We start from the raw sequence: 20,647 nt of genomic DNA, 5'->3' as shown, positions 1-20,647 counted from the left end.
TTGAATCTGATCCAAATCCAAAAAATGTTCTAAATAAGTAAATCCGAATTCAGTTTGAATACCATTTTGGATCTAACTTTAATAATCCATATCTAAGAATAATGTTGGATTCAGATCAAAGGTTAAACTGACTAGTTTGCACCCTAATCAGAACACATGTAACTAGTAGATAGTAACGGCGATCAGGCTAGGTAGCTAGTGACCCACCCAAGGGCGTTGGCTGCTAGACGGGTGGCTAACTTTCCCTTCTCATGGGCATCTCTTTTCTGTGCAAGCTGACACCCAGCATAGGTCTTGGGGGAATGCAAGCATGGCAGGCTGAGCCAACGCGATCAGGTCTTCAAGCCGCGTACAGTTTCTTCGGGTTATTAAAAGCGACCCACCCAGGTCCGACCCATTTAGAGACGCACTTTGAATGTGCTCAAGGAGAGATATATGAGTGGGCGCGCACGTAAACATTCCTCTATACTCTAAAAACCGGCGAGGAATTGCCGAGGGTGGAGCACCCCGTGCTAACCCGAGGTCGACTCCAACTGACCCTTGGTTAAATCCGGCTTCTTAGGGTTTTGTTTTTACCTGATCGACCTTGGGGATTTTCTTTCTCATTTTAGGTCGTGATTTTCAGGGTTTTCTTCCAGCGGAGATCGTGAATTTTTAGGGTTTTCTACAGACGTACTTTCCTCCTCCTTTGCGGGTAAGATCTGATGTTGGGATTCTAGATCTGTGTGAATTGTAGTCGCCTCTTAGTCTTTATTTAGATCTTTAGCAATTGAATCCGTCGTTTCTTCTCTTTGACGCATGCGGATCTATTTTTTTTTTTTGAGAAGATTTGTGCTTTTTTAATTAGCTAATTTCCTTGTATTGTGGACCATCTTCTGTTATTTGATATTGCTTGAGATTTCTAGGTCGTTTTGATGGATTATTGTAGTGAATTTTTTTATTTGTTGTTTGATCTGCTTCGTTGAGAAAAAAATTGACCGCGATTGCTTCGTTATGCATCTAAGGATGAAATTGCATCTATGATGTAGGATTTGTTTGGATACACGTTTTCTATTTGGGTAATTTTAGAATATGAGTTGATTCGACGAAAAACCATTGTTCCGGTGGGGTTTAGCTTCTATTCAGGCCAATATGGTGTCCTTGCCTGATTGAATAGCCGTGTCTGTTAAACGTTTTTGGGTTTCGTTTTGCATGTTTTTGTTGGAAATTGAGTGGGTGGTGTTTGCAACACCTACCCAGAAAGATTGTGGTAGATGAAAACTTTGTTAAAATAATGGAGTTGATCCCTGTCGATAGAATCATGAAATGGTTCCTTTGCATTCAAGCCAAGCCATTGCTGCTGGTAGAGAAGTTCTTTTCCATTGCGTTCTTTTCAAGGTTGCCAGAAAGGGAAACAAAAACGGGAAACGTCTTGGGAAACTGAAACGGGGTTTTCAGGTGCATGTGAAACAGAAAACGGGAAAAGTTTAATAAGAAGAAAAAAATTACCAAACATGAGAAACATGTATCCCACGAAAGGGAAACGTTTTTCCCATAAATCTTTTGGTGTTTCCCACATGTTTTTGAAATGTGATGTTTCCCGTTTTGGAAACGGTTTCCTGGGAAACACATTTCCCATCCTCCTATAAAGTTTCCGGTAACCCTGGTTCTTTTCCTTCCTTTTTTTTTCTCTTTCTTTCTTTTGGGTGGGGAGGGTACTTTTTGATGTGGATGGATTGTGGTGAATATTGAGAGGAATCAAGGAAAACATGAATCTAGGTGTTGATTTGATGGTTTGCAATATGGTATTGATAAGTCTTTACTAAAGAGAAAAGCGAAGAGAGAGAACGAAAGAAAACACAGGATATACATGGTTTGTATATGAGTATCCTACGTCCACGGCAAGTGAGAAAACTTTCTTTGTTATTTTGATAGAGGAGCGTACATATGCTTAAATAGAAGAAAACAGAAAAACGTCAAAGCCAAGAGAGAGGCCATATATTGGTTTCCATATGTGTTAACCGACTCCTTCCCTTGTGGAATTGATTCCTTCATTTTAGTATTGATGATATCAGTAACCACTATTTTAGGGTTCTCGATAATAGCCAAACTCTTAATATGAGGCTCATTGATATCGGTGCCTAAGTCTCTCACCGTTTGCACATTCTTGATAATAAATGACCCCTTCATATGTGGAACCGATTCCTTCATTTGTGGAACCGGTTTCTTGAACTGAGGTTTATCAATAGTCGATGGACTCTTCTTATCGATAATCACTTGAACCGATGGATGAGGTTCATCAATAGTCGATGGACTCTTCTTATCGATAATCACTTCAGATTTGACTAACTTTTTGGTTAATCAAGATTTCATATCCACAGAAGTAGCCATGAATGTAGCATTAGATTCAACCAACCCTTTGATGTCTTTTCTTCTATCCAACGTTGTGTTGGATTCCTCATTATCATAAATTCTTTTATTTACAAAGCGGAAGGCAGTCAAATGTCCATGATATTAGCAAATGCTGGGATGATTGAGAAAACTGATAAAAGAGGAATCATAACAGATTTAGTCATTGTTGCCTATTAAATTACTGTACTGCCTTCAATTTATTGGAGATATTAGTGGTTACAGTTGTCAGAAGAGGTAATTAATTATCGATCTGTTGTGGCCACTCTGTTCTTTTGCTTTGTTTCCATCTCTTGTATAGCGATGGTTTCCTATTGAGCTAAATGGTTATGGATTCTTGCCAATTCCATGGATAGTGAGATGGAGCTTTTGCTCAGCTCAGCGGATTTTAAGTTGCCTCTGTGGTTCATGTGGTATCCAGTTTATAAGTGGTGGTTGGGTTTGGCTTGGTTGGTTTTCACTCTCCTCCTATTAATACAACTAAGGCTGTCAGCAATGAGCCTAGAACATGAAAGATACTTCAGAATTTCGTGTTTTTTTCTTTTTTCTTTTGCAAAAATGTCATAGTGGTGACAAATATTCAAGTTTTCTTGTCCAAAAATGATTCCTTTTTCCTCTAAAAATATCACAAATAAAATCAGGATACTCTGAATGCTTGTGTTTTCTGTTTAAAATCTAGAATAATTGATATATCAAGGTTTTCTCATGAGTAAATTGAACCTGTAATGTTAATCCAACCATCTCATGATATAAGCAATGTGTAGACAAGCAAATCTAATTTCTTGAATTTTGACATTATTTGCTCGTCTATTACAACAAAAAGCGAATGGTTTTATAAGTTTCTGTTTTTATTTGTTTGCTACTTTATTATATTGTACACAGTGTGTTTCATCAATACCTATTATTATTATTATTATTATTATTATTTGTGCTTAGATCTTGCTTGTAAAGATGCAAGGAGAATTTTTTTTGAAGTTCTTGCTTGAATTTCTTTGCTGAGAAAATGCTGTCTACATATCTTCTTTAACTTTATGCATAAGTGCAGCATTTCACTTGAGCAGGCTGCCAGCCTGCCATTGATATGCCTGGATATTTCAGAATCCTGTTCTTTTAAGAAATACCATTTGCTAGTAGCTGTGGTTATACCTAAATGCTGTTTGTATCTATCTATCTATCTATATATATATATATATATATATATATATATATATATATATATATATATATATATATTAAAATTTCATTTAATATCCTAAGAAATGTGTTATATTATAGCATGTTGGTCTCACTCATCACTGTGTGGTTTATCTATCGTGCATGGAATTCTCAGGCTTCAGCAAATCTGTCATGGATATATGCTTCATCAAATCCTTTTTGAAAGACTTGTTTTTATTTTGGGTGTGAATCTCATTTTAACTACTACAGGGAACCTTGACAATTCTTTTGCTGAGTTGGTGTTTGGAGAAAATGCGGCCTGTCTACTGTGCAAACTTTGACTTTGATGCTCGACAATCTGAAATAGAGCGACTCTTCAGCAGATATGGGAAGGTGGACAGGGTAGATATGAAATCAGGTAAGTGATTTTGTCCTTGATTCGTTCTTATTCTGTTATGATTAAAAAACTGTTGTACTTTTTATCTTTTCTCGGTATGCCACTGAAAATGGTTCTTAGTGTCCTGAATAGGGCCAAATTGTCTTCTAAAGGTGCACACTTATGTTCCAAACACGAAACAGCTCAACTTGTTCACAAATGATATTTGAGTGGAGCAGAAATTAAATTCAGTTCATTGTATCAGATGGAATTTGTAGTTTGAAATTACTCTACTCAATTAGGTCATTAATAGTTTTGTCAACGATGCTAATTTATTGGCACATTGGGCCATGTCAAAGCATCCGATCAAGCAAAGGTGTTTCATCCTTCCATTAAGGTGGTACCTCTACTACATTGACTACCAGTTGTACTGCAGCGGTCAGGCTACAGATGCCGGAACATGTGATGGTTCTCTCTGGTTGAGTCCCTATGGGGGTCAGAATAAAAGTTTTAAAAAGCGAATATTTTGTTTCAGTTTAAGCCCCCAACTCAACAATTTCTTTGACGCAGGAATTCTTGGAGCATCCAAGCCCTTCCTGGCTGATGGGCTCATGTGCATTACCTTTTCCTGCCCGTGCCCGTGCCCGTGCCCGTGCCCGTGCCCATGCCCATGCCCGTGCCCGTGCTTCGTTGTCTATTGTCTTTCACAAGAGCTGATCTGATCCACAATGGCATCACCTTACATTTCCCTCAAGCAATCATTTCCTTTCATTCCTCATGACCTACGCCCAGGTCTTCAGTTTCAGACACGTTTCAAGGTAGAAACCATGCCTCTTTGCAGCTAGGAAGGAGAATTTATGGTGTACGTTCTCTTGTTGGATGACCTGCCATCACCCACTTTTGGATATTGTTTCTTGACACAATTTAGTTCAGTATGCAAGGTCTGTTCTTATGTTTCTGGGTCTGCTAGTTGTTAGCTTTTGAAGAGATGGTGAGTGGTTGCATGAGTTTTTGCACGAAGTTGGTCTATCCTTACTAGGGCCATTTATCACTTGCCATGTGGAAGAAGCCTCTTACTTGAGATATATGCATATCATTCTGCATCTCTTATCATGTTGTATTATACACAATTGGTGGCTTCTCTGTATCAGGCTTTGCATTCATATATATGGATGATGAACACGATGCAGAAGATGCTATACGTGCACTTGACAGGACAGAGTTTGGTAGGCATGGCCGTCGGCTTCGAGTTGAATGGACAAAGGTGCATTATTTTCCTATTTTTCTCTGCTTACTAATCATGTGTCCTTGATGGTGTGTTTGGACTTGTATTCATGGTTTTCTTAATGTGTGCTGCAGCAAGAGCGTGGTGGTCGCAGATCTGCTGGTTCAAGAAGATCTGCTGCTAACTTGAGACCAACAAAGACTCTATTTGTTATAAACTTTGATCCAATCAATACAAGAGTAAGAGACCTTGAGAGGCACTTTGATCCATTTGGGAAAGTTCTGAACGTAAGAATCAGAAGGAATTTTGCATTCGTTCAATATGAATTACAAGAGGATGCAACAAAAGCACTGGAAGCGACAAACCAGAGGTTATTGTTACTCCACTTTTTTATTATTTTTAATTTATGTTGTATATATATTTTTTTAATTGCCAACGCACATCACTACTATCTATTATGCCCACTGGATCTCGAAATGGGCAGCAGAAATTCAATAAATCTATCAAAATCCATTTGATCTTTATCAATATAGCATTGTTTGATGTAGCTGGAGAGCTCTTCTGTCATCTGGTTGGTAGACTTTATTCTTAGCAGTTGTTTGTGGTTTGTTGACAGTGGAGTTTTTCTCCTTTCTCTTCATGACTTGCAGCAAGCTGATGGATCAAGTTATTTCTGTCGAGTATGCGGCGCGTGATGATGATGAGAGAAGAAATGGCTATAGCCCCCAGCGAGGACGAGACCGAACCCCAGAGAGGAGAAGTCGTGACCATGGGCAATCCTCAAGTCCTTATGGCAAAGTTAGTGAGCGGGCTAGCCCTGACTATGGTCGAGCTCCTAGGCCCTACACAAGGCCGAAAGAAAGGGGTAGCCCCAACTATGGTAGAGCTGAAAGCCCTGTCTATGAGAGAAATCACAGGTGAGTCTTCGGCAATGTTATTATTGTTATCGCTATGATTTAGTTCCTCTTCTCTACTCATTTCAGTCTTTTTGTTTTGACAATAAGTTTTTTATCGTTTAACCAGCCCATCGCCTGTTCGATCAAGGTCGTGAGTTTGACAGAGTTGATGGAAGGATCTATCCTAAGCTGTTTAACTTTTTAATCCTGGTTGATGAACAACCCCTAGGTGCATGTTTTTTATATTTGCCGTGAGACACTAGTTGTTACATTGTACTGTGATACTGGTGCCATTCATTATGCGTGAATACAATCGAGTTTTGAGGGGCCTATGACGTGGGAGTTTGTCCTTTTGGCTTTGTCATTCTGGATTGGGCCTTCGCACAAGGCTGGCCTCCTGCTAGGTTTCTATCTATTGCCTTATTCAATAATACCTGATGGTGTTCCTGGTCAAGTCAAATATGCAGTTTGTTTGCTGATGCGTATATATGTTTGCATTGTTTGTTCTTCATCCACATCGAAGACCTTGTCATGCTGGCTCAGCCTGACCCAAGGTCGTTGTCCGAGAGGTGTAAAACATTGAGGCTAGGGCCCTCGGGCGGCCTATGTTTGTGTGTGTGTGTGATAGTTATGCATTCATGTATGCTACAGTGGCCACTTTGAGTTTATGATATTGTTTTTCTATAGGATTTTTCTCTGGCTGGTTTATTTATTTGACTTATTATTATTATTATTGATAAGAAATCTGGGGATACCAACCGGGGCTCCGCTTGTCTGGTAGGATCTGCTAGTGCACGTCGCCTTGTGTTGGGACGTTGCAGGTTCAAAACCCAATGGTATAGTTGTTTAACTGGTAGGGGCTCTGCCTAACCCCAGCTTGCCTTTAAAAAAAAATAAAAATAAGAAATCTGAGGGATTAAGCCCCTCCCTTCATATTCCTGGAAGAAGTGTTTACAGTCAAATTTGGGTTACAAGCCATTCGGGTGTCTTTGTCCTACACAATCAAACTGAATACAACAGACATGGTAAAGGATGATTGAAGCTGCACGCGGTTTGATTGAGAGGCGCCTGCTAAAGGGCAGCATGAGCCAACCTAGCCGGGTATGTTGGGCTGGTCCTAGGCTGCAAAGTATAGGCCCGTGAAATATAGCTCGCTTTCTAGGCCTAGGCTTTGGCCTTGGTAAATTGTTGGGCTGGGCCCGAGATAGGATCATGTTAGATGTACCGTGAGAGGTGCGCTGGATGGCAGCCAAAACACCATGTTTGGATAGCTTATTTCACTGATGGGTCCCACAAATATTTTCAGAGGATGTATCGTTCCAATTTTATCAGATGTCTCCCAAGAATGTAAACAATGAATGGCTAAACAAGAAAAAATTCTGTTTTTTTTTTTTTTGGCAGGGGGTGGGGGGTGAATGTTGTAGTGGTGCTGAATGGATTTAAGGCAGACTGGTCAAGCAGGCTTATCATCCAGCTATCTTATTCGACTCCAATTTAGGAGGCCGATCGCCCTTTATTGAGGGAAATGTGTATGGACTACTCAAGGACATGTAATGCTTTGACTCAGCACTTGTAGGGGTGTCAATAGGTCGGGTTTGACCTGAACCTGACCTGTATCGAACCCTATAGGTTTAGGGTTTGGTGATAAACAAGGAGGTTCAATTAGAATCTGGGTCAGACTCAAGGGGTTCCACTAATATGTGGAATGGAGTATGGTTTTTGAAATTTCATACCAGACCTGAGCTCCCGACTACGATGCATAATTTTTCAATGTAAAAAAGATAAAAAAAAATGTTATTTTATTAAGCATTTTTCGGGCGTAGTCCATATTATCCTTATAGGATCTGGGTATGGTTTTTTATAATGGATCTGATTAGACTCTGGGTCTGGACCCAGTACCAGCATCTCAAATCAAATTTGGGTTTGGTCCCACCTGAGCCTGAATCAAACCCGACTTGTTGACACCCCTACTTGGCAGTCCCCTCCAAATAGAGTGAACAATAAACTTGCATTTGATTGCCTCAGGTTTCATATCCAAGGGCTTGATCTAACATCAGGCCTATGCTAGATCCCTCGTTTTTGCAAGCAGAAGATCTCAAACCCACGGTTCTCAAATACTGAAAATATCTCACAATGCATGGATTTTTAACTCGAATAAGGAGTGGGGGGTTGGGGCAAGACAAAGAAGCTCATATTTGAGATCTAGGCAATCAAACGATTCCTAAACTTGACTCTTGACAGTTGGGATTCCATTATTGATGATGGGGATTAAAAAGTTTAAGAAATGCATTGTAGGTTTTTAGCTTTAACAAGTTCAACGATCATTTCTCTTCTCTCACAAAAAAAAAATCAACGATAAAAAAAACATCATTCTTTAAAAACCTTTTAAATTGTGATGTAGGAGGCTTTTGGGCATGGAACAAGTTTTGTTCTATGAGATCCAGAATTTTGTTTACTGTCAACCTGAATCTGTTCGGAAACTGGTACTTTGTAGGTATTTAGAAAAAGCGGTAATGACTGTTAGGAGCAGTTAGTGCACACATCTCCTTGTGGTGGTACGTTGCAGGTTCAAAACCCAGTGGTAGGTTGAATAGTAACTGGTTGGGGGTCTGCCTAACATATCAGTGGTAATGACTGATATGTGACCGTAAAGGTATCTTCCCTTCCCTTTATCAACACGAAGAGAGAGAGGCTCCATTGGTAACTGGTAGGAAGCTGAATAGTAGGGTAGGGGCCCGGGGGGTGGGGTCGCGACTCGCGAGCGTTTGGGTGCGTCTCTTTAGGGGCACGCAAGCAACCCAACAAACCACACCTTTCGGCAACGCAGAGCGTGCCGGTTTGGCGCAAGTGCCAACAAATGAGTTTAGGTCAGCCCTAGTGCATCAACCCCAAGGCACGCAAGCCGTGTGCCTGCCCTGCCCAAAATTGTATATCCCTCCACAGTGGGCCCCACCCTTCTACCCACTCCCACTACTGGCTGGGACAGTGGGCCCCGGAAGACCTCCCTCCCATGTCGCAAAGATACGTCGACACGGGATTTTTAAAAAAAATTTATTCTTAAAAAAATTAATTTTTTTTATATTTTAATAGTTACAATGACTTTTTTATAAAAATAATACACAAAAGCATTAAAATAACATTAAATTATCGAACAATCGTATCAGCGTCTGTGTCTAAATGTCCGAAAGTGTCCGCTCGTATCATAGGGACACGATACCAAAAAGGATCGTATCCCTGTGACATATCTTTCCTCCCTACCCAGCCCATGAACCCTGCGGAGGGGCACTGTGCACACGGGATTTTTTAATTTTTTTGATTCATAAAAACTAATTTTTGAAATTTTAATAGTTACAAACTTACAATGATCTTTTTTTTTTATAAAAATAACACATAAAATCATTAAAAGTATTAAAATAACATTAAATTATTGAACAATCGTGTCAACGTCCGTGTCTAAATGTCTGAAAGTGTCCTCCCGTGTCATAAAGATACGCTACCAAAATATCGTGCCCCTGTGACATAGCTTTCCTCCCTACCCATCCCCCGCATGAACCTTGCGGTGGGGCATTTTTTGTCATTTTCTTATTTCTGCAAATAACGAAACGGTTCCTTACTGTTTTTTTTTTTTATTATTATTATTCTTTTTCAGCGTAACGCCTGACTGAGGACCACAGAGAGATTGGAAAAATGACGAAGTTGTCCTTTCATTCTCTGATGGTTTTATAAATGCCCTTGTTGTCTAAAATTATTCCCTCCAAGTCTTGCAAGTGGGTGTTCCTATCCTCTTCCTGATAAGACAAACACCCACTTGCCTCATACTGCATCAGACGTTAGATGTTACTAATAGGGCTGGTAAATAGGGATAGCAATGGATTAGGGGAGCTGGGCCCCGCCCCGCCCCGCCCCGCCCCGCCCTATTTTGAACAGGGATGGAAGACATGAAGACCTTGTCCCCTGCATCTGCCCCGGTCCACTGCCATCCCTACTGGTAAACTAACCCAGCGGCTTGTGACTCAGCTCGTAGTGATCAGTTTGTATGGTTGGCAAACTGAATTATGTGCATTTCCAACACTTTTTTTGTAAATCCAATCATTTTGACGTGTTTGGCATTGTGAATTTGTTAGGAATCAATCATTTGTTTGTGTATTTTCAATGAAAAAAATATAATTTTTGAATGCTTGAATATTTATGAAGATGATGAGCCATTGTTTTTAAAGCTTTAAAAAACCTCATTTATGCTACAAAATAGAATGATTCAAGAGTAGGTTCTTATAAACCCAATCTTGTAGATAGCATTAGTATGGTTAGATTCAAGAGAAGAAGAAAAAAAATCATGAAAATCTTCGTTCACACATTAGTTCCCATTTCCAGGACTCTTATGCATGATATGTATTTTTCTTTTATGATGAAGAACCCTCACCCAAAAACTGGGTTACTAACGAGCCCTCCTCCTTGCAAGGAAAAACTTAAGGTTTGGGATACGACCACCCAGCCTTAATTACCCCAATCATGTAAAATCAGCAACAGACCCATATGACAGTGGGGTTTGATCCTGGGCCTTCAGCTTGACATAGGACCCCACTCACCACTTGGGATACCACCTTTGCAGTATAATATGTATTTTAAGTGTAATATATAAACAAATCCATGTTATATATATATATATATACATATATAAAAAAAGATACATAAAATATAAACTAAAAGTGTAATATATATATATAAAAAATATTTTAAGTATAATATAGGTTGAGGAAGATTGATATTTTATGTATGTATGAATCTATGTAATATATATGTGTAGAAGAAAGATTGATATTTTATGCCTACAAGTGGGTAGGTGAAAAAGCAAAAGTGATAGAACCTTTGGGATATAAGATTTAGTATACATGAATAAATAGGAATAGGAATGGAGTAGGGATTGTTATTAGTCATGAGTTTATAGATAATGTAGTTGAGGTCCGTAGGAAGGGTGATAGGATTTTACTTATTAAATTAGTATTAGCTAGGTACAAATATTATTAATGTTTATGCACCTCAAGTAGGTTTAGATGATTCTATTAAGCATCAATTTTGAGAAGATTTAGATAGAATAGTACAAGAAATATCTTATGGAGAAAAGCTTTTCATCGATGATCACTTTAATGGACATGTAGGCATTAGTAAGGATGAATTTGAGAGTATCCATGGAGGCTATGATACAGGAGAAATAAATAAAAGTGGAGAAAGGATTTTAGATTTTGGTTTGTCCTATGATATGATCTTAGCCAACACTTGGTTTAGGAAGAGGGAGTCTCACCTAGTAACATTTAAAAGTGAGGTCAATACGAGTCAAATAGATTTTTTTCTACTTAGAAAGAGAGATAGAGGTTGTTGCATCGATTGTAAGGTTATACCGAGAGAATGTGTAGCTACACAACATAGAGTCTTAATTTTAGATCTTAGATTTAGAAAATGCCGCAAAAGGGATAGACATAGGATAGATCCTAGAAATAAGTGGGGGGCACTGAAATGAGCTAAACAATGAATGTTTGTAGAGCAGGTAATTAAGGAAGCTGATTGGTGTTTCGAGGAGGATTCAGAATTAATGTGAAATAAGATAGCAGGTTGCATGAGAAAGGTGGCTAAGGAGGTATTTGGTGAGTCTAAAGGTAGTGCACCGCTAGGTAAGGATACATCATGGTGGAACGAGGATGTCAAATTAGCTATTAAGGTTAAAAGAGAGTGTTATAGAAATCTAAGTAAGAGTCGTGATAATGCGAATTTGGAGAAATATATGATAGCAAAGAAGAAAGCTAAAAAAGTAGCTCGAAACGCGAGGGATAAGGTATATAAGGAGGTTTATGACAAGTTGGATACCAAAGAGGGCAAGAAACATATTTATAGGTTTGCAAAGATGAGAGATAGAAAATCGAGGGATCTGGGTATGGTTAGATGTATCAAAGATGAAACACAAAGGGTTTTAGTCAAAGATGAGGAGATTAAGGAGAGATGAAAAAATTATTTTGATAAGCTATTTAATGGAAGCCATGCTCAGGATCTTGGAGACTTTTTCATTTCTTTTTATGAGATGAATCGTGACTTCATGCGCAAGATTCAAAAGAAAGAAATTGTAGAGGCTTTGAAGAAAATGAAATCAAGAAAGACAGTTGGCCCAGATGGTATACCTATCGAAGCTTGAAAATGTTTGGGTGAGAAAGGTTTAGAATGATTGAAAAATCTTTTTAACAAGATTTGACGGACAAATAAGATGCCTAATTAGTGGAGGAAGAGTACTTTGGTGCCTCTATATAAGAATAAGGGTGATATACAAGATTGCACAAACTATCGTGGTATAAAACTCATGAGTCATGCTATGAAACTTTGGGAGAGGGTGATTGAGTATAGGTTGAGGAAGGTTGTCATGATATCAGAGAATCAATTTGGTTTTATGCCTGAAAGATCAACTATGAAAGCTATACATCTTCTTAGACAACTTATTGAGAGATTTAGAGAGATGAACAAAGATTTGCATATGGTTTTTATTGATTTGGAGAAGGCATACGATAGAGTACCTAGGGATGTTCTCCGATGGACAATGATGAAGAAATGTGTTTCTCTCAAGTACATTAGTATAATTAAAGATATGTACAAAGGAGTAGTAACCAATGTCCGCACTTGTAGAAGGGTGACGACCAATTTTCCTATAACGGTTGGGTTACATCAAGGATTTGCATTTAGCCCTTTCCTATTTGCTATAGTGATGGATGAGCTTACGAGATCAATTCAAGAAAATGTGTCATGGTGTATGTTGTTTGCTGATGATATTGTTTTGATTGATGACTCTAGAGCTGGGGTTAATGCTAAGTTAGAATTATAGAGACAAACATTGGAAGCAAGAGGTTTTAAGTTGAGTAAGAGTAAGACAAAATATATGGAATGTCGGTTTAGTAAGCAATGAGGTAGTGATGGGAGCGTAGTGAAGCTTGGTGAGCAAGAAATACCGGTGGATGACTGTTTCAAATATTTGAGATCTATCATTCAAAAGGATGGAGAAATTGATGGAGATGTAAATCATAGGATAAAGGTTGGGTGAATGAAATGGAAAAGTACAACTGGAGTGTTGTGCGATCGTATATGCCATTGTGGTTGAAGAAAAAGTTTTATAGAATGACAATTAGGCCGGCTTTACTATATGGTACGGAATGTTGGGCAGCCCAGAGACATCATATTCAAAAAATGAGTACAACTGAGATGTGTATGCTTCGATGGATGTGTGAAAATACAATAAAAGATAAGATTCGAAACAAAAAGATATGTAAGAAGGTAGGCATTGCATTTATTGAAAATAAGATGAGAGAGAATCGTTTACGGTGATTTGGACATATTCGGCGAAGGCCTAATGATGTTTCAGTTAGAAGGATGAAGAAATGGGAAAATATATTAGTTAAAAGAGGTCGGGATAGGCTTAAGAAGACTTGGATAAAAATGATATAAAAATGATAGGAAAAAATATGAATGCTTTGAACCTCACCGACGACATGACTTTGAATAAAAATGATTGGAGGAAAAGAATTCATGTGGAAGACCTGAAATGATTTTCTTATTTGGTTCCTACTTCCACCTCACTTGTTTTGGGATGAAGGTTTACTTCTTGTTGAATATATATATATAACACATGATATTTTTACACAAGCGGGCTTGTGTTTAGCTTGTTTCATTCAGGGATGAGCTGAGCCCAAGCTTGGGTCGGCTGAACACATCGTTCGTTTCTTCTACCAGCCTGTTAGGGATAAATCAATCTTTTAGCTACATCAAGAATACGAGAAAAGACCGCAAGTTTCGCTCTTTCCTTCACTCCTATGGATAAAATCGGAAATAGAAATTAGGTCTTCAAATTTCATAAATGGCCTAAGGGTACTTTAGTAATTTAAAAGAAAAAAGGGGCTTCCAAATTCGAATAAGCGAAACTATTCTCTGGATGACCTGACGCGTTGGCAGCTATCCGTTGACCACGTGGCATCCTTCCGTCATCGTTTAAGTGGGCCGCCGTACCGAGAACTGACTCGCCCGAATGCCACGTTGGATCTCGCAAAGCCACGTAGGCTTTTTAAAAACCGAAAATAATTAGCGAGATTCGAAAAAATCTCCACCGCGACTGCGCCGTCCGATGTTCTAGGATACCGAGCCCTTGGCCGTCGGTTCTTCCCGCCCTCCCGTATCCGGCAGTGCGGCAGAGAAGGACTTCTCTCTGCGACGAGACGGGGTAAAGGAATCTCTCTCTTAGAGGAATATTGCAGATTTTTGTTTGAATTTTTCTCGCTTTTTTTTCAAATGAGTTTGTGTAATCGACCGTTGCGATCACTTCTAGATATTTGGAATTTCGAGAAATTTTGTCGCGCATTTTTTGTTTTTATCTCGCTGAGTTTCAAATTCTTTTGAAAAAAACAAGGTTTTCCTTCTTTTTCATGATTCCGGTCATTTTCATGTGTTTTTATTGTGATTTGGTTCCTTTTTCTGTTGATGTTCTCGAGTTTGGGTATTTCGAAAAATTTGGTGTTTTTATGGGGTTTTCCTGTTTCTTTGTTGCGTGATACGGTTTCCGTTGCCGAAGATGGAGTTTGCCCTTTGGAAAGTTGAAGATCGGAGTGTTTGGTTCTGCTTTGGCTGAAGAAACGTGGATTTGTTTCAGATCGTTGTTGACGGTGGAATATTTTTTCCTTGTTTGCGTCGTTTCTGCTCTTCTCTGCGCGAAAGGAGGTAAGTTTTCCACTCATTTCAGTCAGATTAATTACTCTTTATTTTTCCTTCTCTTTCGAGTAAATTTTCTTTCTTTTCTGCGCATGAATGCGCTCTTGTGGATAATTAGAGGATAAATTTCTCGATTTTCAGGCTTGTTTTTAAACATTGTTTGATATTTTCGGTTTAGTATTTTTCTCCTGAATCTTTGAGTTTCTCTGTTTCCTTCATCTCTTTCTTTAGGAGGAGGATTATGTTATCCTTTTTAGGGTTTTTTCTCTGTGCAAAAGGTTGTGACTTTACAGAATTTATTTATTTTTTCCTTTCTTTGCGCTCTATTAATTCATTCCACGAGATTAGCGGAGTTTATTTCTCCTTTTTCCATATTTTTAGTGAAACTGATACAGATTTTTTTTTGTAAAAAGGAGAAGCAAATGGAACTTTTTTCAGGTTTTTCTTTTCACTACCTATCGAAATTTCTTACTCTTCTTGTGCTGAGATTTTTTTTATAAATAGAATTATATACAATGTACATTTTTTCTTTTTGCGTTTAATACGTTTTTATGATGAGAGTTAGTTTTTTTCTTTTCCTATGATTATTGTTTCCTTTGGTTAACATGGCCTTTCTCTTCCCTTCTCAGGTCGTTAAAAATCGAACTCTCTCAAGCTTCGTCGCTCTGAGCCCTCCGCTTTTTTCCTCGCCTTCAGATTCTGAGAGTGAAGAGACTTCTGATCTTCTCTGAAAGGTTGGAAAAATTTTTCCTCGAATTAATTTTCCTTTGTTTGGATAACTTTTTAAAGTTTGGGTGAATCCGGTACGAGATGTCTTTGCATCACCTTTAGGGCGAACCGCGTCAATTTTGTGTAGCCTGATCCGATACGATAGGAATCCCCGATTCTGAGTGTTTCGGACTAAGAAAGCGAGGCGAATATGCACACCGCAAAGGCGCAAACGGAGTGAGGCAGACGATACGGAGATACCGAGTCGAGTCTCGGACTCTCTGAGACGAGTTGTTAACCTGGCGTTTGAGACGCTTGATGGTGGGGTTATTGGGTTTGGTTCAAAGTTGTCAGAAGCGAGTCAAATCGATCTTTTTATTTTTTAAATTTTGATGATGATTATGAATTTATGATATCTATCGGCTATTTATTGTTTCAACATTAAATGCATAATTTGATTGGACCCTGTAAGTCTTCATGCACTGTATCTCTGTATTTTAGATTATTTTTATGAATTTTTTATGAGCATATTTTGTTGAATTTCATAAAAAAATCAAAGTATTGAAAAATCCGATTTGATTCGATTCATACCTATTCTCTGAATCGTTTTTGAAACGACTCGGTTCTCAAATTCTCAAACCGATTCGGACAGCATCGGTTCGGTTAGGGCGCCTTTCCGAGTTGACCTATCAGCTCCGACTCTATGCGTTTGGCTTTTGAGACGACTGATTTAATACTGTCGAAAGGCTCTCAAGGCTGTAACTGTTTGCCTATTTAGGGGCAACACTTGTAGTAGCCTTTTAGATCTTGAGTGTACTCTAGATAGGATTATTTATGTTAGTAGCACAAAAATGAAGCCGACACTCTCATGCTGCCACGATGACAAACGTAGGGGCATTGGAAACTTAACGAAAAAGAGATTTTGATTTTGTTGGAAAAGTTGTTGGTACCGGTGTCTGAGACACAACTAGGCTGTCACACTGATTTTCCAATGGGTGGGAACTTTTTTTTTCTTTTTTTTTTACAGAGAAAGCCCAGGTTAGACAGACCCTTACCAGTGATACAACTATACCATTGGGATTCGAACTTGCACCGTCCCAACACAAAGTGACGTACAATAACTGTTCCTGCCATACAAGCGGAGCCCCCGTTGGTTAATGGGTGGGAACTTTGGTAATGGAAGTTAGTATAGGAAATCTTATGCCTCGATAGAGTTTACGTCTGCATTAATTATATATTGAATGTGATCTTCTGATAAAGGAAAAGAGAAAGGGGGTGGATTACTGTGGACAGATTTGCTTATCTAAGCTTGCTTTGTTTAGAAGCGTGCATTTCAAAAAGGAGCATCGGTAGCAACAGCCGTTAAGATCGCTATATTTGTTTGTTAGTGAATTACTACCCTTTTTTTTATGAAAAGTGTATGCGCTCCTGCTGTCTTCACCTTTTTTTTTAGCATATTGGGTTTTATTTCCTATTGTTAACTGTCAAAAGTTTTAAAATAGGCCAAAAACAGAGGTGCCAATCTCATTGATTATTAGCTCTAATTGGTATCCAAATGCTATTGGTTTTCTCTTTTTGGTATTGGTATGAACTATGAAGGCATACCACAAATGCATTTTTTGGCTTTTTAAGATAAGCCCATTAATGCCTGTCAAAAAAAAGCTATGCCCGTTAATACTGGGGGTGGATTTTTATGGCGAATAAAACTTAAAAGGGTAACATTTAAACTCTTCGTAATGATGGTCCAGATTTGGAATGTCTTTGCCCATTGTACAAACAGCATGTCATGGACGTCCTTTTGGTGATCTGTTTCCTTTGGGATTCATGAATGCCCTGCTTGAGTGCATAAAACATTGTTTTACGTTATTGAGGCAGTACTATAACTGTGCTTTTGTTTTTCTTGTAACTAGTGATGTGGATGCGTCTATGAAGGCTCCATTGAATTTTTATATTACAGTAGGTTGACTGGACTCCACCTTCGCCCGGTATTAACAATTGTTTAACTGGGTGGTCGAGTTTACCCATTGGTGATCAACCGCCAAGAGTTGGATTCACGGGTTATTTCTGCAGAGGCCTTTCGGTGGATGCAGGAAACGGCTTGGAAAAGGGTGGTCCTGCTCTATACTACTGTTTAGATTGTGTAGGTCTGTCTTGGTTTTCGTGGGGTTTGGTCAGTGATCTGCAAGATTCCGTAAAGTAGTAGTATGTTTACTTTCTTTTGAATAAAAAAAATCACGACGTGAGTTTTATATTCTCATTATTTATATGCTTTGCTTTTTCTAGAAAAAATTGATTCCTGCTTCCAGACTCACCATGTTGGTTTCTTCTTCTTCCTTCATCTGTCAGGATTGAGATAGATCAGTTTGTCTGCAAAAGATAAAGAATGGCCAATGAAACAGAAGAAATGGACATCAAATCCACTGAAGAATGGTTAGAACATGCTAAAAGGTTGATTCCTGTAGCCATCAAGAAGGCAGGGGCTGTGAAGGGCTTCACAGGGAGGTGGAAGATCATACTTTCCAAGTTGGAAAAAGTACCATCTTGTTTGTCTGATCTATCCAGCCATCCTTGTTTCTCTAAGAACACCCTTTGCAAGGAACAGCTTGTTGCAATCTCAAGTACTCTAGATGAGGCCGTGGGATTGGCTGAAAGATGCTCTGAGGAAAACTATGGTGGCAAACTTCAGATGCAGAGCAAACTTGATGCTTTGTCTGCAAGGTTGGACTTGAATCTTCATGACTGTGGGCTTCTTGTTAAAACTGGTGTCTTGGGTGAGGCCAGTTTGCCGTTGGTTGTTGCGAGATCGGCGACAGGAGTGGGATCAGCGGCTGCAAAGTGGAATATCAAGGAACTGTTAGCCCGTTTGCAGATTGGTCATATGGAAGCTAAACACCAGGCTCTTGATAACTTGGTGGAAATTATGAAGGAAGATGAGAAGAATGTACTTGGGGTGCTGGGAAGATGCAATGTCTCTGCTTTAGTTCAGTTGCTTAGCGCAGGTTCTCCCAGAATCAGGGAGAAAGCTGCTCTTGTGGTGTGCTCATTGGCTGAGTCTGGTACTTGTGAGAATCTTCTCGTGTCTGAAGGGGTGCTTCCTCCTCTGATCAGGTTGGTTGAGTCAGGAAGCCCAATGGCTAAGGAGAAAGCCACAATTTCTCTCCATAGGTTGTCTATGGCAGTTGAAACTGCTCGATCGATCGCGGGGCATGGTGGCATAGTTCCATTGATTGAGGTTTGTCAAACTGGTGTTTCCGTTTCTCAGTCTGCGGCCACCGGGGTGCTCAAGAACCTTTCGGCGGTCCCGGAAGTTAGACATTGTCTTGCTGAAGAAGGAGTCATCAGGGTCATGGTAAATCTTTTGGATTCTGGGATTCTGTTGGGGTCTAAAGAGTATGCTGCCGAGTGTTTGCAGAACATGACATGCAGCAATGAGAGCCTTAGGCGGCAAGTAGTCTGTGAAGGTGGAATTCAGCGTCTTCTGGCGTACCTTGATGGTCCTTTGCCGCAAGAATCCGCTGTAGGGGCGGTTCGCAATTTGGTTGGATCAGTTCCCTTGGAAGATCTGATTTCCTTTGGTCTTCTTCCTCGATTGATGCACGTACTGAAAGATGGCTCCTTGGGTGCTCAGCAAGCTGCAGCTTCTGCTATATGTAGGATTTGCAATTCAGTGGAAATGAGAAAGCTGATTGGTGAGATTGGGTGCATTCCACTACTTGTCAAGATGCTGGAGGCCAAAACTAATAGTGCTAGAGAGGTTGCTGCTCAAGCAATTGGAAATCTGCTAATGTTCCCACAGAACTGCAGAGAGATCAGGAAGGACGAGAAAAGCGTGCCTAACCTCGTCCAATTGCTTGAACCAAGTATGCAGAATACCGCGAAGAAGTACGCTATATCTTGTCTGACTGCTCTATCTTCAAGCAAGAAATGCAAGAAGCTGATGATTTCATATGGCGCCATTGGCTATCTTAAGAAGCTGAGTGAATTGGACGTTCCAGGTGCGAAGAAACTGGTCGAGAGGCTAGAGAGAGGGAAATTGCGAAGCCTATTCAGCAGGAAGTAGTAGGCAGTAGATCTGTTTTTTAATTAGTGAAGGGTTTGCAGATGATTCCCTTGGGAGCTCTTTACAATGTTTCATTCTGTATGAAACAAAATGTAGTGTGATAGCAATGGCAAAGCTGGCCTATTTTGTTTTTTCATCTGGTGCAACTTGTAGATGTTGATCAGTTGCACTATCACACATCTTGTAAATTAATCTGCTCTGGCTTTTCTATTTCTTGGTCTGCTAAATCTTCCCATTCTTTAGTTGATGTTGATCAGTTGCACTATCACACATAGTCTTGGATATGTGTGGTGCATTTCTAATTGCCCCATAAACCGCAGTAAGAAGAGTGATTATTATTATTATTATTATTATTATTATTATCAAGAACCAAACTTTTATGCTTGCTTGTAAGTATCAATATGCGATGGTTGTTGATTTGCATAATCAACTAGATTTTTTTTTTTTTTGAAAAGAGACTAACCTAGGTATGTTTAACATGGGCAATTTTAAGAATTAGTGGAAGTGTTGCAACCTATTCTGTTATTCTTACACAGCAAACTGACACGAATATCTGATTTGTTCGAATCTCAAAAGAAAATCACTCACAAATGATATCCAACTAGTAGTCCAAAATTACCAACCAAAATATTGGTTTCTCAAGGACGATATGTGTAGTAGAAGTTGGGCTCTTACGTTAGGTGACAATGAGAATGCTATTTAAAATCTTCTCAAGGTTCTGGTTCTGAAAATATGCTTGTAGGGAAGTGAACGGGTCGGATCCGATATCCAACCTGAATCCAAATCTGATTAGCTGGATTTGGTAGCCAAATTCAGATCCAATTAATAATCAGATTCAGGTTTGGTATTGAGTCTTGCATTTGAATCCAAACCCAAATACAACTAACTGTAAAAATGGGTTTTAAGCTAGTCTGATCCGGATTCAGCTTTATCTGATTCCATCAGACTCTGAATAAGTCAGATCCAATTAGGTCTGATTCCATCAGACTATCTTGGCATTTATTTTTTAATAATGATGCAGTACACCAAGTGCATCTAATCCATAATTAAGTCCGTTGATTCTATTTTACCAATGGTTGTTATAATTCCAAAAGAAAAATACATGGTAT

General features: G+C 39.2%; 2 protein-coding genes across 3 annotated transcripts; both read left to right on the top strand.

The window, feature by feature from the left end:
- The first annotated feature begins 588 nt into the window (after positions 1-588).
- Positions 589-6,370, top strand: LOC149842665 (serine/arginine-rich splicing factor RS41-like). Of its 2 annotated transcripts, none has more exons than XM_090001537.1 (6): positions 589-694; positions 3,814-3,961; positions 5,071-5,183; positions 5,279-5,514; positions 5,795-6,061; positions 6,168-6,370. In XM_090001537.1, the coding sequence occupies exons 2-6, from the start codon at positions 3,856-3,858 to the stop codon at positions 6,193-6,195; spliced, it is 750 nt and encodes a 249-aa protein (XP_089857663.1). In that variant the 5' UTR covers positions 589-694; positions 3,814-3,855; the 3' UTR covers positions 6,196-6,370. The 2 variants fall into 2 exon arrangements, with proteins under 2 accessions (XP_089857663.1, XP_089857664.1); XM_090001538.1 differs by lacking the exon at positions 589-694 and adding an exon at positions 4,490-4,737 and having other exon boundaries at positions 3,833-3,961.
- An 11,459-nt stretch (positions 6,371-17,829) lies between these two features.
- LOC149842664 (uncharacterized) lies at positions 17,830-19,807 on the top strand. The gene has a single exon (XM_090001536.1). The coding sequence runs from the start codon at positions 17,862-17,864 to the stop codon at positions 19,536-19,538; it is 1,677 nt and encodes a 558-aa protein (XP_089857662.1). The 5' UTR covers positions 17,830-17,861; the 3' UTR covers positions 19,539-19,807.
- Positions 19,808-20,647: the final 840 nt, after the last annotated feature.

This window comes from Nuphar pumila, chromosome 3 (assembly GCF_984573655.1).
Source record: "Nuphar pumila chromosome 3, dmNupPumi1.hap1.1, whole genome shotgun sequence".
Classification (NCBI taxonomy): domain Eukaryota; kingdom Viridiplantae; phylum Streptophyta; class Magnoliopsida; order Nymphaeales; family Nymphaeaceae; genus Nuphar; species Nuphar pumila.
Note: the sequence above shows the minus strand (reverse complement) of the source record. Positions and strands in the feature narration are given on the sequence as shown.